General features: G+C 54.3%; 1 protein-coding gene across 2 annotated transcripts; it reads right to left on the bottom strand.

Annotated features, from left to right (window-relative positions):
* Window positions 1-1,913: 1,913 nt before the first annotated feature.
* Window positions 1,914-18,608, bottom strand: tinf2 (TERF1 interacting nuclear factor 2). 2 transcript variants are annotated; one of them, XM_033035595.1, is made up of 8 exons: window positions 18,554-18,608; window positions 17,172-17,380; window positions 16,248-16,346; window positions 15,537-15,638; window positions 13,352-13,462; window positions 9,302-9,425; window positions 8,346-9,106; window positions 1,914-2,659 (listed from the first exon to the last, which is right to left on the bottom strand). In XM_033035595.1, exons 1-8 carry the CDS (start codon window positions 18,555-18,557, stop codon window positions 2,651-2,653), a joined length of 1,419 nt encoding a protein of 472 aa, XP_032891486.1. In that variant the 5' UTR covers window positions 18,558-18,608; the 3' UTR covers window positions 1,914-2,650. The 2 variants fall into 2 exon arrangements, with proteins under 2 accessions (XP_032891486.1, XP_032891487.1); XM_033035596.1 differs by lacking the exon at window positions 1,914-2,659 and having other exon boundaries at window positions 7,705-9,106.
* Window positions 18,609-18,630: the final 22 nt, after the last annotated feature.

Raw genomic sequence — 18,630 nt, 5'->3', positions numbered from 1 at the left:
GACCTCTTTGCTCCTAAACTCAAATCCTCTCGCTATGAAGACCAACTTTTTGCTTTCTTCACTGCCTGCTGCACCTGCATGCATACTTTCAGCGACTGCTGTACAAGGACCCCTAGATCCCGTTGCACCTCCCATTTACGAAATCTGACATAATTCAGACAATAATCTGCCTTCTTGTTCTTGCCACCTAAATGGATAATCTCACATTTGTCCACATTGTACTGCATCTGCCCACTCAACCAACCTAACCAAGTCACCCTGCGGCCTCATAGCATCGTCCTCACAGCTCACTCTGCCACCCAGCTTTGTGTCATCCGCAAACTTGGAAAAGTTACATTTAATTCCCTGGCCTAAATTGTTTATGTTGTAAATAACTGGGGACCCAGCACTCGGTCTTGCAACACCCTACTAGTCACTGCCAGCCATTCCGAAAAGGACCCGTTAATTCCTACTCTTTGCTTCCTATCTGCCAATCAGTTCTTGCCACCTAAGTGGATAACCTCACATTTATCCACATTATACTGCATCTGCCCACTCACCCAACCTATCCAAGTCACCCTGCGGCCTCATAGCTCACTCTGCCACCCAGCTTTGTGTCATCCGCAAACTTGGAGATGTTACATTTAATTCCTTAGTCTCATTCGTTAATATATATATTGTAAATAACTGGGGTCCCAGCACTGAGCCTTGCAGCACCCCACGAGTCACTTGCCTGCCATTCTGCAAAGGACCCGTTGATTACTACTGTTTCCTATCTGCCAATCAGTTCTCTATCCATGTCAATACCCTACCCCCATTCCCATGTGCTCTAATTTTGCACACTAAACTCTTGTGTTGGACCTTGTCAAAGGCTTTTTGAAAGTCCAAACACCGCATCCACTGGCTCTCCCTTATCCATTCTACTTGTTACATCCTCAAATAATTCCAGATTAGTCAAGCATGATTTCCCCTTCATAAATCCATGCTGACTTTGACCGATCCTGTCACTGCTTTCCAAATGCAATGCTATAACATCTTTAATAATCGATTCAAGCATCTTCCCCACTACTGATGTAAGGATAACTGGTCTATGATTCCGTTTTCTCTCTCCCACCTTTCTTAAAAACTGGGTTACATTATATACCGTCCAGTCCACAGGCCTCCCTCCAGCCCACCAGTGGACGCCGGCGTAGTGAGTGTGGCACAGCCCCCAAGGTTACAGATGAAGGAACACTTCTCGGTCTGCCCCTAGCCCTCCACCCCATCCCCCTTGTTTAGACCTCAGCTGTGTAATGCCAACAGGCCCCAGTGATCCCTTTCATTCCGAATAAGGCAAACTTTACACTGGGTATCTCTAGTTTCTTCTGTGCGCCTGATACCAACAGACCCTTCAACCCATCCCAATGAATCTCTTCTGCATTCTCACCAAAGCCCCTACAACCTTCCTGTAATGAGGTGACTAAATATAAATGGTGCCATATGCCACGACCAAAATTACACAATACTCCAAATAAAATCAGGGGTGATAGGAGCAGAATTAGTCCATTCGGCCCATCAAGTCTACTCCGCCATTCAATCATGGCTGATCTATCTCTCCCTCATTGCCTTCTACCCATAACACCCGTTCTAATCAATAAACTACCTTGCCCTGCCTTAAAAATATCGATTGACCAAATGTGGTTTAACCAAACTTTCCTACAGCTGCTGCACCAGTTCCTAACTTATTTTCAACACCCCCGACCAATGAAGGCGAGCTGGTTGGTTAAGTCGGTGGGAAGTGAATATTGATGCCAGGCCGTGGGCGGGTGCTGCTGAACCTCCCACCTGATACTGACCGGGATAGATCTGTCAACAAACTGATCTTTACAGGACAGGTGGCGAGCAGTTAGTGAGCCAAGAGGTGACGTTGCGCAGAATTGTAACGTGGGCAATGGTAAATCAAAATAATTTATTGCAAACATAGTTACAATAGTCATGTTCAATATGTTCAAATACTGCAGAGACGAGCCTGTATTTGTCCCATAACTGACCCTGCCAGGCCCAGAGCAAAGTGTTCCTCCACTCGTGAACTTCTTCACCGCTCTCACCGAGGTGAACATCCATGTTCGGGGAGAGTCCGCTGGGGGGAGATGAGAGGCAGAGGAGAGACGAGGGAGGCGCGGACAGTCGACAAGATTCACCAGGCCGGAGAAAGTTCCTAAACCTCCCACCGCCGGACCGGCTCCCGGACACGGCCTCCAGCCGACATCCCAAAACTCAAATCCACCAGCTTCAAGCCCACAGGTGGAGCCGTTGATACAGCTCTTGTCCCATTCAGGCTCGACCAGAAGTGTCGTCTGTACATTCCTTCCACAGATGCTGCCCGACCCGCGGAGTTCCTCCAGCACCTGCTGTTCCACATGTCTCGGACGTTGCCAGAGTTGAGATTCAAAGTTACTGGAGAAATGATCCACAACCCCCACCCCCACCCCCAACCCTCCCAGTGAAGATGAAATGAGGCGAGGATGGCCAGGGTGCTGCGGGATCACAGCCCCAGCTATGAGCAGGCGGGCGGGTGGAAAGCTGCCGGGAAGAGGGAGGTGTTTGTTGTAGCACCGACCACGGTCCCGCGCCCTCTACCCCGCAGTGTAACGGTGGCGATGCCCGGGCTGCCCTGCGCTGGGCGGCGGCGTTAGTCCGGCTTCCCGGCCACGAGGCTGAGGCTGTTCCTCCGCGCCGCGTACTGGCTACAGAAGGGGTAATAATCGTGGTCGCTGGGGTCGGACCGTGGGGTCTCGCCCCACAGCGGGCTTCCCTCCTCGCCTTCCGTTCCCGTACACGCCGGCCCGACCGCCGCTGCCGCCGCCACCGTCCTTCAGCCGCAGGCTCCAGCGACGCGCTGCTGTGGGGCGGCGCTGCCGGTCTCTGCCCGCTGGAGGCTGGAACTGCGGGCAATGGGCGAGCTGCTCCCCAACCTCCTGCGGCACCGGGGCGCTGGACAAGCGCTGGAGGTCGAGGCCCCGGTCCGCCCGACCCTCGCCCCCCGGTGCCTGGGCCCCTGGATGTCCCGGCACGACCGGCTCCTGAGCGGCCGCGCTGGTCACAGACGGTGGCAGCTCCGGCTGGGAGGGATTCCGCCCGCTGGGACTGCAGGGGATCCGGGGGGGATCGGGGCAGCGGCGGACAGCGCCCCGGTTCCTCATCCGAACACTGGTCAAAGTGAAAGGAGGAGAAGACCGGAGACCGGGGACTGCGTGGCCGAGCCTCCCCACCGCCGCCTCCCGGGGAGCTCCGAGCCAGTCGCCTCTCCCCGCTCCCCATCATCCAGGATGCCAGGCACCGGCTACCCGGCGGCGCCACTCCGCGCTCCGGCTCCGGCTCCGTCTCGCTGGCGCTTCCATTGTTCCCTGGAACACAAGGCGGCATTTCAGTCCTCAGTCCCGGGCGACCCGGGGGAGGGAGACCCCCGCCGCATCAACAGCCCCCCCATGGCCGCACCTCGTGCCCCCTCTTAGCCCCCCAGCCCCGTCACACCCCCTCCTCAACTACCCCGTTGTCCCACCCCTCTCTCCCCCCGGCACTCACCGCTCCGGTGCTGCTGCCGCTGCTGCGGTGGGTGGAGGAGGCGGTCAGGAAGGGTCCGGCTGCAATCTGCAAGGGGTTGCTTGTCCGGGGAGAGGCTGCCTGTGTCCATGGAACCGGCCCGGGTCTGTCACCGGGAGAAGGGGAGAGAGGTCAAGGTTCCGTGTGGGGCGCTGCTGGAAGGTTCGATCGCGCAGGATCCAGGGAGAGGTAAGGTACACAAAAATGCTGGAGAAACTCAGCGGGTGCAGCAGCATCTATGGAGCGAAGGAAATAGGTGACGTTTCAGGCCGAAACCCTTCTTCAGACCGAGAGGGGAGAACATTGGCTTCATCGAAGGAAGCAGAGGGTGATGGTGGAAGTAGTAAACAGGAACTGCAGATGCTGGTTTACACCAAAGATAAACACTAAGTGCTGGAGTACCTCAGCGGGTCAGGCAGCATCTCTGGAAGAGTCTTGACTCGAAACGACACCCATTCCTTGTCCCCAGAGATGCTGCCTGGCCCGCTGAGTTACTCCAGCTTTTAGTGTCTATTTAGCATCTCTGGCGGACATGGATAGGCGATGTTTCAGGTCTTCAGACTCTAAAGGCCCCAACCCGAAACGTCACTATCGACCCAAGGTCAGAGATGCTGCCTGACCTACTGAATTACTCTTGCACCCGATCTGAACCCAATGAGCATGCCTTTTATATGCTGAAGAGAAAACTGAAGGGGACTAGTCCCCAAAACAAGCATAAGCTAAAGATGGCTGCAATACAGGTCTGGCAGAGCATCACCAGAGAAGACACCCAGCAACTGGTGATGTCCATGAATCGCAGACTTCAAGCAGTCATTGCATGCAAAGGATATGGAACAAAATACTAAACTTGACTAGTTTCATTTACATGACATTGCTGTGTTGCAAACATTATGTTGCCCTGAAATGGGGGTCTATGTACAAACACTGCTGTAATTTCTACATGGTGAAACCAAAATGTATAAAAATGGCCTTTATTAAAATCTGACAATGTGCACTTTAACCAAGTGATTTTATTTTTCTATTACAAATCTCAAATTGTGGAATAGAGAGGCAAATAATTAAATAAAGTGTCTTTATCCCAAACATTATGGAGGGCAGTGTAAAATTCTTAAGGGATTGGACACCTTAGATGCAGGAAACATGTTCCCGATGTTGGGGGAGCCAAGAACCAGAGGCCACAGGTCATGATGGCGAATAAGGGGGAGGCCATTTAGGACTGAGATGAGGAAAAACTTTTTCACCCAGAGAGTTGTGAATCTGTGGTATTCTCTGCCACAGAGGCAGTGGAGGCCGGATCACTGTTCAAGAGAGAATTAGATTTATCTCTTGGTGCTAAAGGAATCAAGGGATATGGGGGGGAAACCGGAGCGGGAACTGAATTGAGATGATCAGCCGGGATCACATTCATTGAATGGCGGTGCTGGCTCGAAAGGCCGAACGGCCTCATCCTGCACATATTTGTCCGTTTCCTCCACTCTCCCTCCCACCCCTTTCAACGCCACTGCCTCGTCCCCCGTCCTCACCCCTCACCTTCCCCCCTCACCCCTCACCTTCCCCCCTCACCCCTCACCTTCCCCCCTCACCCCTCACCCCTCACCCCTCACCTTCCCCCCCCACCCTCACTCCCCCGGCCTCACTCACTCATTCACGGCTCCGCAGCTGCAGCGCAGGCCATGGTGGAGGGGGCGGGGCCGGATGTGGCGCCAGGAGGGGGCGGGGCCGGATGTGGCGCAGGGAGGGGCGGGACCGGTAGTATCTTTGGTCACGGGATTGGCTGATACATGGAATACGTTTCCCCGATTGGCCGCGACGTCTGCGCCTATTGGTGGAGCCGGCTGTCTGTCAGCGGGAACCTGGTCCCCATAGGGCGGCGGCGGCGACAACGGATTGCATCCAGCGTGACCCCTCACCCCCAGCATGACCCTATGACCCCTCACCCCCAGCGTGACCCCGTGAGACCACATGACCCCACACCCCCAGTGTGACCACATGACCCCTCACCCCCAGCGTGACCACATGACCCCTCACCCCCAGCATGACCACATGACCCCTCACCCCCAGCATGACCCCTCACCCCCAGCATGACCCTATGACCCCTCACCCCCAGCGTGACCCCCCAGTGAGACCACATGACCCCTCACCCCCAGCGTGACCCACAGTGTGACCACATGACCCCTCACCCCCAGCGTGACCCAGTGTGACCACATGACCCCTCACCCCCAGCGTGACCACATGACCCCTCACCGCCAGCGTGACCCAGTGTGACCACATGACCCCTCACCCCCAGCGTGACCCACAGTGTGACCACATGACCCCTCAACCCCCAGCATGCACCGTGACCTCTCAACCAAAGATCCTATAGCGAACTAGATCACTCGACGAAAAAGACGTAGTACGGTGATGGGTAGATTCATGGGTAATTTTCAGCCCCATTTCCGTAACCAGCTTCCGTCTCCGCACCAAAGGTCCCATTGCGGAGCAAAGACACTAATGCGGAGACGGAAGCCGGTTACGGAAACATCCTCCTAAAAATAAAAGTTATTTGGTAAAAATCTTCTCCTCATTTTCAGAATTTTAATTTGTTCCCCCGCAACAAACTGCTCCCCCGCAACGTTGATTACACTGCGAGTCGGGTCGGGTCCGGTTACGGAAATGGATGAAAAAAAGGCCCACGTGCCGCTCCGTTGCGTAAAACATGTCAGCCCATTGCATTTAGCAGGATTGGTCTATTGTTGCACCTCCCCTTTTCCTAATCTGACACGATTCTGATAATAATCTGCCTTCTTGTTCTTGCCACCTAAGTGGATAACCTCACATTTATCCACATTATACTGCATCTGCCCACTCACCCAACCTATCCAAGTCACCCTGCGGCCTCATAGCTCACTCTGCCACCCAGCTTTGTGTCATCCGCAAACTTGGAGATGTTACATTTAATTCCTTAGTCTCATTCGTTAATATATATATATTGTAAATAACTGGGGTCCCAGCACTGAGCCTTGCAGCACCCCACGAGTCACTTGCCTGTCATTCTGCAAAGGACCCGTTGATTACTACTGTTTCCTATCTGCCAATCAGTTCTCTATCCATGTCAATACCCTACAATACCAATTACCATGTGCTCTAATTTTGCACACTAAACTCAAATAATTCCAGATTAGTCAAGCATGATTTCCCCTTCATAAATCCATGCTGACTTTGACCGATCCTGTCACTGCTTTCCAAATGCAATGCTATAACATCTTTAATAATCGATTCAAGCATCTTCCCCACTACTGATGTAAGGATAACTGGTCTATGATTCCGTTTTCTCTCTCCCACCTTTCTTAAAAACTGGGTTACATTATATACCGTCCAGTCCACAGGCCTCCCTCCAGCCCACCAGTGGACGCCGGCGTAGTGAGTGTGGCACAGCCCCCAAGATTACAGATGAAGGAACACTTCTCGGTCTGCCCCTGGCCCTCCACCCCATCCCCCTTGTTTAGACCTCAGCTGTGTAATGCCAACAGGCCCCAGTGATCCCTTTCATTCCGAATAAGGCAAACTTTACACTGGGTATCTCTAGTTTCCTCTGTGCGCCTGATACCAACACACCCTTCAACCCATCCCAAAGAATCTCTTCTGCATTCTCACCAAAGCCCCTACAACCTTCCTGTAATGAGGTGACTAAATATAAATGATGCCATATGCCACGACCAAAATTACACCACAATACTCCAAATAAAATCAGGGGTGATAGGAGCAGAATTAGTCCATTCGGCCCATCAAGTCTACTCCGCCATTCAATCATGGCTGATCTATCTCTCCCTCAATGCCTTCTACCCATAACACCCGTGCTAATCAAGAAACTACCTTTCCCTGTCTTAAAAATATCGATTGACCAAATGTGGTTTAACCAAACTTTCCTACAGCTGCTGCACCAGTTCCTAACTTATTTTCAACACCCCCGACCAATGAAGGCGAGCTGGTTGGTTAAGTCGGTGGGAAGTGAATATTGATGCCAGGCCGTGGGCGGGTGCTGCTGAACCTCCCACCTGATACTGACCGGGATAGATCTGTCAACAAACTGATCTTTACAGGACAGGTGGCGAGCAGTTAGTGAGCCAAGAGGTGACGTTGCGCAGAATTGTAACGTGGGCAATGGTAAATCAAAATAATTTATTGCAAACATAGTTACAATAGTCATGTTCAATATGTTCAAATACTGCAGAGACGAGCCTGTATTTGTCCCATAACTGACCCTGCCAGGCCCAGAGCAAAGTGTTCCTCCACTCGTGAACTTCTTCACCGCTCTCACCGAGGTGAACATCCATGTTCGGGGAGAGTCCGCTGGGGGGAGATGAGGGGCAGAGGAGAGACGAGGGAGGCGCGGACAGTCGACATGATTCACCAGGCCGGAGAAAGTTCCTAAACCTCCCACCGCCGGAGGGATTCAGGCTCGTCCAGAAGCGTCGTCTGTACATTCCCTCCACAGATGCTGCCCGACCCGCGGAGTTCCTCCAGCACCTGCTGTTCCACATGTCTCGGACGTTGCCAGAGTTGAGATTCAAAGTTACTGGAGAAATGATCCACAACCCCCACCCCCAACCCTCCCAGTGAAGATGAAATGATGCGAGGATGGCCATGGTGCTGCGGGATCACAGCCCCAGCTATGAGCAGGCGGGCGGGCGGAAAGCTGCCGGGAGGAGGGAGGTGTTTGTTGTAGCACCGACCACGGTCCCGCGCCCTCTACCCCGCAGTGTAACGGTGGCGATGCCCTACGCTGGGAGGTGGCGTTAGTCCGGGTTCCCATCCACATGGCGGTATCTTGTGGTAAACTGTCCGAGGCTGTTCCGCCACAACCAGTGGACTTGCGCCACATCCTGGCTACAGAAAGGGTAATAATCGTTGTCGCTGGGGTCAGACAGCGGGGACTCGCCCCACAGCAGGCTTCCCTCCTCACTCTCCATTCCCATATACACCGGCCCCCCACGCACTGCTGTGGGGCGGTGCTGCTGGTCTCTGCCCGCTGGAGCGGTGTCCCCCTGGGGCCTCTGCCCGTCGCTCAGTCGCACCAAGAGAACCGTGGGTTGGAACTGCGGGCAACGGGCGAGCTGCTCCCCAACCTCCCGCGGCACCGGGGCGCTGGACAAGCGCTGGAGGTCGAGGCCCAGGTGCGTCAGCCTGCCAAGTGACCTCGACCCTCGGCCCGCGGTGCCTGGGCCCCTGGATGTCCCGGCACGACCGGCTCCTGAGCGGCCGCGCTGGTCACAGACGGTGGCAGCTCCGGCTGGGAGGGATTCCGCCCGCTGGGACTGCAGGGGATCCGGGGGGGATCGGGGCAGCGGCGGACAGCGCCCCGGTTCCTCATCCGACCACTGGTCAAAGTGAAAGGAGGAGAAGACCGGAGACCGGGGACTGCGTGGCCGAGCCTCCCCACCGCCGCCTCCCGGGGAGCTCCGAGCCAGTCGCCTCTCCCCGCTCCCCATCGAGGACGCCAGGCACCGGCTACCCGGCGGCGCCACTCCGCGCTCCGGGTCCGTCTCGCTGGCGCTTCCATTGTTCCCTGGAACACAAGGCGGCATTTCAGTCTTCAGTCCCGGGCGAGGGAGACCCCCGTCGCATCACCAGCCCCCCCCCCCCCCCCCGGCGGCCGCACCTCGTGCCCCCTCTTAGCCCCCCAGCCCCGTCACACCCCGTCCCCAACTACCCCGTTGTCCCTCCCTCCCCCCCCCCCCCCCCCCCCCCCACCAGCACTCACCGCTCCGGTGCTGCTGCCGCTGCTGCGGTGGATGGAGGAGGCGGTCAGGAAGGGTCCGGCTGCAATCTGCAAGGGGTTGCTTGTCCGGGGAGATGCTGCCTGTGTCCATGGAACCGGCCCGGGTCTGTCACCGGGAGAAGGGGAGAGAGGTCAAGGTTCCGTGTGGGGCGCTGCTGGAAGGTTCGATCGCGCAGGATCCAGGGAGAGGTAACCGAGTGGGGAGAACATTGGCTTCATCGAAGGAAGCAGAGGGTGATGGTGGAAGTAGTAAACAGGAACTGCAGATGCTGGTTTACACCAAAGAGAGACACTAAGTGCTGGAGTACCTCAGCGGGTCAGGCAGCATCTCTGGAGGAGTCTTGACTCAAAACGTCACCCATTCCTTGTCCTGGCCCGCTGAGTTACCAGTTTTTAGTGTCTTTCTAGCATTTCTGGCAGACATGGATAGGCGATGTTTCAGGTCTTCAGACTCTGATCCCAACCCAAATGTCACCAAATTTCAGAGATGCTGCCTGACCTGCTGAGTTACGCCGGCACTTTGTGTCTATTCTTATGATGCCGGAAGGTTGCTTTCAAGGCTTGTGACTAGTGGTGTGCTCAAGGTTCGGTGCTGGGCCCATTGCTGTTTGTCATCTACATCAGTGATTTGGATGAGGATGTACGAGACATGTGTAGGTTTACATAGGACACTATAGGCATTGTTGTCAAAAACTACCAAAGGAACCTGATGGGTTTGGCAGAAGGGCTGAGGAATTGTTAGTCATAGTGTGATAGTAGGGAAACAGGCCCTTCGGCCAACATGTCCCAACTTGCCCACACCGGCCAACATGCGGCAACTACATTAGTCCCAACTGCCCGCGTTTGGTCCAAACCCTCCAAACCTGTCCTATCCATTAAATATCTGACCCACGCATCACTTTTAAACTTTCCCGTCCAACCTCAAGAAAAATTCCAACAGGCCCCAGTGAGATTTGAACTCATGACCCCATATAACCATATAACATATAACAATTTACAGCACGGAAACAGGCCATCTCGACCCTTCTAATCCGTGCCGAACACATAATCTCCCCTCGTCCCATATACCTGCGCTCAGACCATAACCATCCATTCCTTTCCCATCCATATAACTATCCAATTTATTTTTAAATGATAAAAACGAACCTGCCTCCACCACCTTCACTGGAAGCTCATTCCACACAGCTACCACTCTCTGAGTAAAGAAGTTCCCCCTCATGTTACCCCTAAACTTCAGTCCCTTAACCCCTGGATTAAAAGATCAGTGGGCTCACCCCTAAGCGATGGAGGTTGATGGAATTTAATACAAAGAAATGTGAAATGTTGTATTGTTGGTGCACTAATATGGGCACGACCTAGACAGTGAATGGTACGACTCTGGGCAGAGGGATCTAGGAGTACAGGTACATAGTTCGTTCAATGTGGCATCACACGTGCAGTGCCCTCCACAATGTTTGTGACAAAGACCCGCCCTTTATTTATTTGCCTCTGTGCTCCACAGGTTGAGATTTGCAAATAGAAATAATCACATGTGGCCAAAGTGCACATTGTCAGATTTTAGTAAAGACCATTTTTATACATTTTGGTTTCACCATGTAGAAATCACAGCAGTATTTATACATCGTCCCCTCATTTCAGGGCACCATAATGTTTGGGACACATGGCTTCACATGTGTTTGTAATTGATCAGGTGTGTTTAATTGCCTCCATAATGCAGGTATAAGAGAGCTCTCAGCACCTAGTCTTTCCTCCAGTCTTTCCATCACCTTTGGAAACTTTTATTGCTGTTTATCAACATGAGGACCAAAGTTGTACCAATGAAAGTCAAAGAAGCCTGAGACTGAGATACAAGAATAAAACTGTTAGAGACATCAGCCAAACCTTAGGCTGACCAAAATCAGCTGTTTGGAACATGATTAAGAAGAAAGAGAGCACTGGTGAGCTTACTAATCGCAAAGGGACTGGCAGGCCAAGAAAGACCGCCACAGCTGATGACAGAATCATTCTCTCTATAATAAAGAAAAATCCCCAAACACCTATCCGACAGATCACAAACACTCTTCAGGAGTCAGGTGTGGATTTGTCAATGACCACTGTCCACAGAAGACTTCATGAACAGAAATATAGAGGCTACACTGCAAGATGTAAACCACTGGTTAGCCACAAAAATAGGATGGTCAGCTTACAGTTTGCCAAGAAGTTCTGGAAAAAAGTATTGTGGACAGATGAGACGAAGATTAGCTTATATCAGAGTGATGACAAGAGCAAAGTATGGAGGAGAGAAGGAACAGCCCAAGATCCAAAGCATACCACCTCATCTGTGAAATACGGTGGTGGGGGTGTTATGGCCTGGGCATGTATGGCTGCTGAAGGTACTGGCTCACTTATCTTCATTGATGATACAACTGCTGATGGTAGTAGCATAAATAATTCTGAAATGTATAGACACATCCTATCTGCTCAAGTTCAAACAAATGCCTCAAAACTCATTGGCAGATGGTTCATTCTACAGCAAGACAATGATCCTAAACATGCTGCTAAAGCAACACAAATGGTCAATTATTGCATGGCCAAGTCAATCACCCGATCTGAACCCAACTGAGTATGCCTTTTATATGCTGAAGAGAAAACTGAAGGCGACTAGCCCCCAAAACAAGCATAAGCTAAAGATGGCTGCAATACAGGCCTGGCAGAGCATCACCAGAGAAGACACCCAGCAACTGGTGATGTCCATGAATCGCAGACTTCAAGCAGTCATTGCATGCAAAGGATATGCAACAAAATACTAAACATGACTACTTTCATTTACATGACATTGCTGTGTCCCAAATATTATGGTGCCCTGAAATGGGGGGCCTATGTATAAACACAGCTGTAATTTCTACATGGTGAAACCAAAATGTATAAAAATGGCCTTTATTAAAATCTGACAATGTGCACTTTAACCACAGAATTAAGGGACAGAAGTTTAGGGGTAACATGAGGGGGAACTTCTTTACTCAGAGAGTGGTAGCGGTGTGGAATGAGCTTCCAGTGGAAGTGGTGGAGGCAGGTTCGTTGGTATCATTTAAAAATAAATTGGATAGGCATATGGATGAGAAGGGAATGGAGGGTTATGGTATGAGTGCAGGCAGGTGGGACTAAGGGAAAAAAGTTGTTCGGCACGGACTTGTAGGGCTGAGATGGCCTGTTTCCGTGCTGTAATTGTTATATGGTTATATGGTTATATTTGATGTTTTTTATTACATACGTCAAATTGTGGAGTACAGAGGCAAATAAATAAATGATGGATCTTTGTCCCAAACATTATGGAGGGCATTAGACTTTATCAGCCAGAGTATTGAGTATAGAAGTTGGGAGGTCACGTTGCAGTTGTATAAGACGTTGGTGAGACAGCATTTACAGTATTGTGTCCAGTTCTGGGGGGACTTGATAGAGGTTTTTAAAATGATGAGAGGGATAGACAGAGTTGACGTGGAAAAGCTTTTCCCACTGAGAGTAGGGAAGATTCAAACAAGGGGACATGACTTGAGAATTAAGGGACTGAAGTTTAGGGGTAACATGAGGGGGAACTTCTTTACTCAGAGAGTGGTAGCTGTGTGGAATGAGCTTCCAGTGAAGGTGGTGGAGGCAGGTTCGTTTTTATCATTTAAAAATAAATTGGATAGTTATATGGATGGGAAAGGAATGGAGGGTTATGGTCTGAGCGCAGGTATATGGGACTAGGGGAGATTATGTGTTCGGCACGGACTAGAGGGGTCGAGATGGCCTGTTTCCGTGCTGTAATTGTTATATGGTTATATGGTTATATGGTTATAAGATGTTACAGGAAAGATGTTGTCAAGCTGGAAAGGGTACATACAAGATTTACGAGGATATTCCCAGGACTTGAAGGCCTGAGCAAAAGCTAGAGGCTGAACAGGCTGAGACTGCATTTCTTGGAGCGCAGGAGGGTGAGCTTATAGAAGTGTTGTACAAGAGGGGGAGTGAGGAGGGAGGTCCTGGGGTGAGGGGGGGGGGAGCGGGGGTTACCTGCTCAATGCGGAGGGGCGGCAGGATGTTCTCGATCCTCTCCAGGAACTCCCAGAGCAGTGCCTGGGCAGCGGCCATGAACAGGGCACCAAACTCCTGCTCCACATCGCCCTGTGAGACAGAGCAGGTCAAACCCCTTCCCCCGACACAAACTACCCTCAGCCCAATTCCCCGACATAGACCCCCTACTACCCCCACCCAGCACCGTCAGAACCCACCCCCCTCCTCAAACCCACCTCCACCCCCGTCAGAACCCACCCCTCCACACCGGGAAGAATACAACCTCCTCCCTCACACACACAGCTACCCAGCCCACCACACCCAGCTACCCAGCCCACCACACACAGCTACCCAGCCCACCACACACAGCTACCCAGTCCACCACACCCAGCCCACCACACACAGCTACCCAACCCACCACACAGCTACACAGCCCACCACACCAAGCCCACCACACCCAGCTACCCAGACCACCACGCCCAGCTACCCAGCCCACCACACCCAGCCCACCACACACAGCTACACAGCCCACCACACCCAGCCCACCACACCCAGCTACCCAGCCCACCACGCCCAGCTACCCAGCCCACCACACCCAGCCCACCACACACAGCTACACAGCCCACCACACACAGCTACCCAGCCCACCACACCCAGCCCACCACACAGCTATCCAGCCCACCACACAGCTACACAGCCCACCACACCCAGCTCACCACACCCAGCCCACCACACCCAGCTACCCAGCCCACCACACACAGCTACCCAACCCACCACACACAGCTACCCAACCCACCACACACAGCTACCCAGCCCACCACACCCAGCTACCCAGCCCACCACACCCAGCCCACCACACACAGCTACCCAACCCACCACACAGCTACCCAACCCACCACACACAGCTACCCAGCCCACCACACACAGCTACCCAGCCCACCACACACAGCTACAGCCCACCACACACAGCTTCCCAGCCCACCACACACAGCTACACAGCCCACCACACACAGCTACACAGCCCACCACACACAGCTTCCCAGCCCAGCACACACAGCTACCCACACAACCCACCACACCCAGCTACCCACACAACCCACCACACACAGCTACCCAGCCCACCACACACAGCTACACAGCCCACCACACACAGCTACCCAACCCACCACACACAGCTACCCAGCCCACCACATACAGCTACACAGCCCATCACACACAGCTACCCAACCCACCACACACAGCTACACAGCCCACCACACACAGCTACACAGCCCACCACACACAGCTACACAGCCCACCACACACAGCTACACAGCCCACCACACACAGCTACCCAACCCACCACACACAGCTACACAGCCCACCACACACAGCTACCCAGCCCACCACAATCACCCTGCACTGGAGGTTACACACATCTGTGGAGGCCAAGGACACGGGTATTTATGTGGTGGAGTTTGACAGACTCTTGATTAGTACGGGTGTCTGGGGTTATGGGGAGAAGGCACGAGAATGGGGTTAGAAGGGACAGATAGATCAGCCATGATCAAGTAGACTACATGGGCCTAAAGGCCGAGCATGCGGCAAGCGCGACCAAACCGGAAGCGGGGGCCGCGCGGAGGTCGAGTGATCCCGTACAAGTTGACGTGAAGTTCGAGCGAAGTCCGCGGGAAGTTCGCGCTAGGCATATGGCGTCAAGACGCTGCGTACGGCATCAAGACGTTGCGCACGCCCGTCGAGGCGGTGCATACGGCCTCAATGCGGCTGCGGGCCGGCAGGCCGTTGCCGTGCGGAATTTTTGGACAGCACCAGTTTTTCGGAGCCCCGCGCGATGTCGGGACCAGCTCCGCACAACTCCATACGGCTCCGGCGATCGAAGTAGGACCAGCCCCGCGAGGCCGTATGGCTCAAGCGACCACGTTAGGTCGCGCTAGACGCATGCAGTCGCATGCTCGTGGGACAGGCCCTTAATGGTCTGATTGCGCTCCTACAAGTTGTGAACTTATGTAATTGCCACACATACCCCACCCCCCTCACACACACACGCCCACAACACACACACATCATATGCACATATCCCCGTGACACACACAACACACACCCTACACCAGCCTTCAGAGCTGGTGGGGTTCCCCCTGAGACTGCCGTCCCTCCCCAGGGTACAGTGCCCCCCCTCCCCACTCACCTGCAGGAAGTGGTGACGGTAAGCCCCGTCTCGTACCAGCCGCAGAACCAGGCGGCGGAACTGCAGCCGACACTGCTGCTCCTTCACCACCTCCGTCCTGGACTGGGGACACACACACACACAGAGGTTACCCCTCCCCAACCATTACCCCCCCCTCCATCCCCAGCCTTAACCCCCGCCGCCGTTACCCTCCTCCCCAGCTGTTATTTCCCCCCGTCCCCAGCCATTACTCATCTGTTACCCCCCATCCCAAGTGTGATCACCCCGTCCCCAGCCGTTGTAGGTCTCCTTGTCACCTCAGCCAATAATGAACCATTCTACATTTCCTTTTCAGCATCTGCTTTGATCTGCCGTTTTCACACCTTCCCCCTCCATATCTCCAGACTCCCTCTACCCAGACTCTCAGTCAGCTACTCCCTTTCTCCAGAGATGCTGCCTATCCCACATGACATCTAAATCCTCTTGACCTCCACCCTGTCCCTAATGGAGTGTACAGGGTCGGGGGGGGTGTACAGGGTCGGGGGTGGGGGTGTACAGGGTTGGGGTTGGGGAATGGGTGTATAAGGTCAGGGGGTGGGGGGTGTACAGGGTCGGGGATGGGGGTGTACAGGGTCTGGGGTGGGTGAGTGCATGTGGTTGTGGGGGGGGTGGGGAGGGAGGGTGTGTGTGCGCAGGGTCACCCCACCACAGGAGGGGTACACAGCTACATACCGCCCGGGGATCGGCTGAAGACTGTGGGGGGAAGTATTTGTCGAGGGTCTGCAGGATGTCCAACAGGCTGCACTGCCTCACGAACATCTCCATGACCAGCTGCACGGGGACAGAGTACAAACCCATTAGTCTCCCACCTCATCATTCACAAACATCACACACAGGGAATTGCAGACACAGAATACGGTGTAAAATACAAAGTGGTGGAGGAACTCAGCATCTGTGGGGGGAGGGGACAGGCAGCATTTCATGTTGGGACCAATCTTCAGACCTGTCACTTATCAGGCTTTATCCTGACCCCACCTCTGTTGCAATGTTTTCCTCCTACTCCATCAGTCTGAAGGGTCCTGATCCAAAACATTACCTGTCCATCCCCTCCACAGATGCTGCCTGACCTGCTGAGTTCCTCCACCACTTCATGTTTTGCTCATGTTGCAAACTCCACGCACAGTCTGAGGTTTTCAGGGGGAGACCAGGCAGTTACCCAGGGGTGTGAGACCAACCTTGTAGCCAGGGGGTGGTAGAGAACATCAGTGATGGCCCTCACCTCTCCAGGCCCAGCTTCTGGCCTCAGTGTATCATTGATCAGCGCTGTGCATGAAGGAGACACACACAGGACAGCGAGTAGGCTCGGGAGCAGAGCGGCAAAGTGTGGGAATGGAGCTCCGTGAAGAACAAGGTCGCCAACTTCAACCCTCTCCCCACTCCACCTTCTCCCCACCCTCTCCCCGCTCCCCACCCTCTACCTACACCCCACCCTCTCCCCTCTCCCCACCCTCTCCCCGCTCCCTATTCCACACCGTCTCCCCGCTCCCCACCATCTCCCCGCTCCCCACCATCTCCCCGCTCCCCACCATCTCCCCGTTCCCCACCCTCTCCCCACTCCCCACCCTCTCCCCGGGCACTGGCAGGGGCTGACGGTACCTTGGCTTTAAAGGCAAGGGTGAGCTTGAGGTAATGTTGGTAAGTGATGAGGCTTGACGCCTGTTGCCAAACAACGTCCACAAAGTCCACCACCCTCCCGTAGTGGTCGGCATGGCGACCGCTCACCACGCTCCTCAGCGCCGCGCTGGTGACACGAAGGGGGAGATCTCCTTCCTCAGCCATGGGGCCGTCACTTCCCTGCAGGCAGCCTGTGGGAGAGAGCAGACGTCAGACCCCTCACCCCCACCTAAACGACACCCCCATACTGTAGCCGGGCCTCCAGTGGGGACTCCCACCTGGGGTAGCCTGCAGGGGAGAGCAGACGTCAGACCCCTCACCCCCACCTCCGTGGGTCACGACCTCCCACATTCTCACCAACGATCCTTTGTTCCAAGTGCAGCCTCACCTCCCCTTCACCACTCTACCCCACGTCCCATCTCCCCAGCCGCATAATCCCACTCCTCTCACCCGACCTTCATCTTCCCCCTCCCCCCTCCCACCGTCGCCCTCACCACAATGCCACACCTTCCCGCCCCTTTCACCTCCTCACTTCCCCAGATCAACCACTCCCAACTTCTAAGCCGCCACTCCCCCACCTCTCCCCCCTCCCTCTCCCTAATTCGAGGAAGGACAGTGGAAGGACAGTTGCTGAGGGACTGCAGCAACAGTTCACCAGGTTAATTCCTGGGATGGCGAGACTGACATAGGATGAAAGAATGGGTCGACTGGGCTTATATTCACTGGAATTTAGAAGAACGTGACGTTATCTTATAGAAACATATAACATTCTTAAGGGATTGGACACGCTAGATGCAGGAAACATGTTCCCGATGTTGGGGGAGCCAAGAACCAGAGGCCACAGGTCATGATGGCGAATAAGGGGGAGGCCATTTAGGACTGAGATGAGGAAAAACTTTTTCACCCAGAGAGTTGTGAATCTGTGGTATTCTCTGCCACAGAGGCAGTGGAGGCCGGATCACTGTTCAAGAGAGAGTTAGATTTATCTCTTGGTGCTAAAGGAATCAAGGGATTATGGGGGGGAAAACCGGAGCGGGAACTGAATTGAGATGATCAACCGGGATCACATTCATTGAATGGCGGTGCTGGCTCGAAAGGCCGAACGGCCTCATCCTGCACATATTTTCTCTGTTTCTTCCACTCTCCCTCCCACCCCTTACAACGCCACTGCCCCGTCCCCCGTCCTCACCCCTCACCTTCCCCCCTCACCTTCCCCCCTCACCTTCCCCCCTCACCCCTCCCCCCTCACCCCTCCCCCCTCCACCCTCACCCCTCCACCCTCACCTTCCCCCCTCACCCCTCCCCCCTCACCCCTCCCCCCTCCACCCTCACCCCTCCACCCTCACCTTCCCCCCTCACTCCTCCCATTCATTCATTCACTCACGCGGCTCCGCAGCTGCAGCGCAGGTTGTGGGGGAGGGGGTTGGACCGGATGTGGCGC

The sequence above is a fragment of the Amblyraja radiata genome, chromosome 17, assembly GCF_010909765.2.
Source record: "Amblyraja radiata isolate CabotCenter1 chromosome 17, sAmbRad1.1.pri, whole genome shotgun sequence".
In the NCBI taxonomy this organism is placed as follows: Eukaryota; Metazoa; Chordata; class Chondrichthyes; order Rajiformes; family Rajidae; genus Amblyraja; species Amblyraja radiata.
This window is presented reverse-complemented; position numbering and strand designations above follow the sequence as displayed.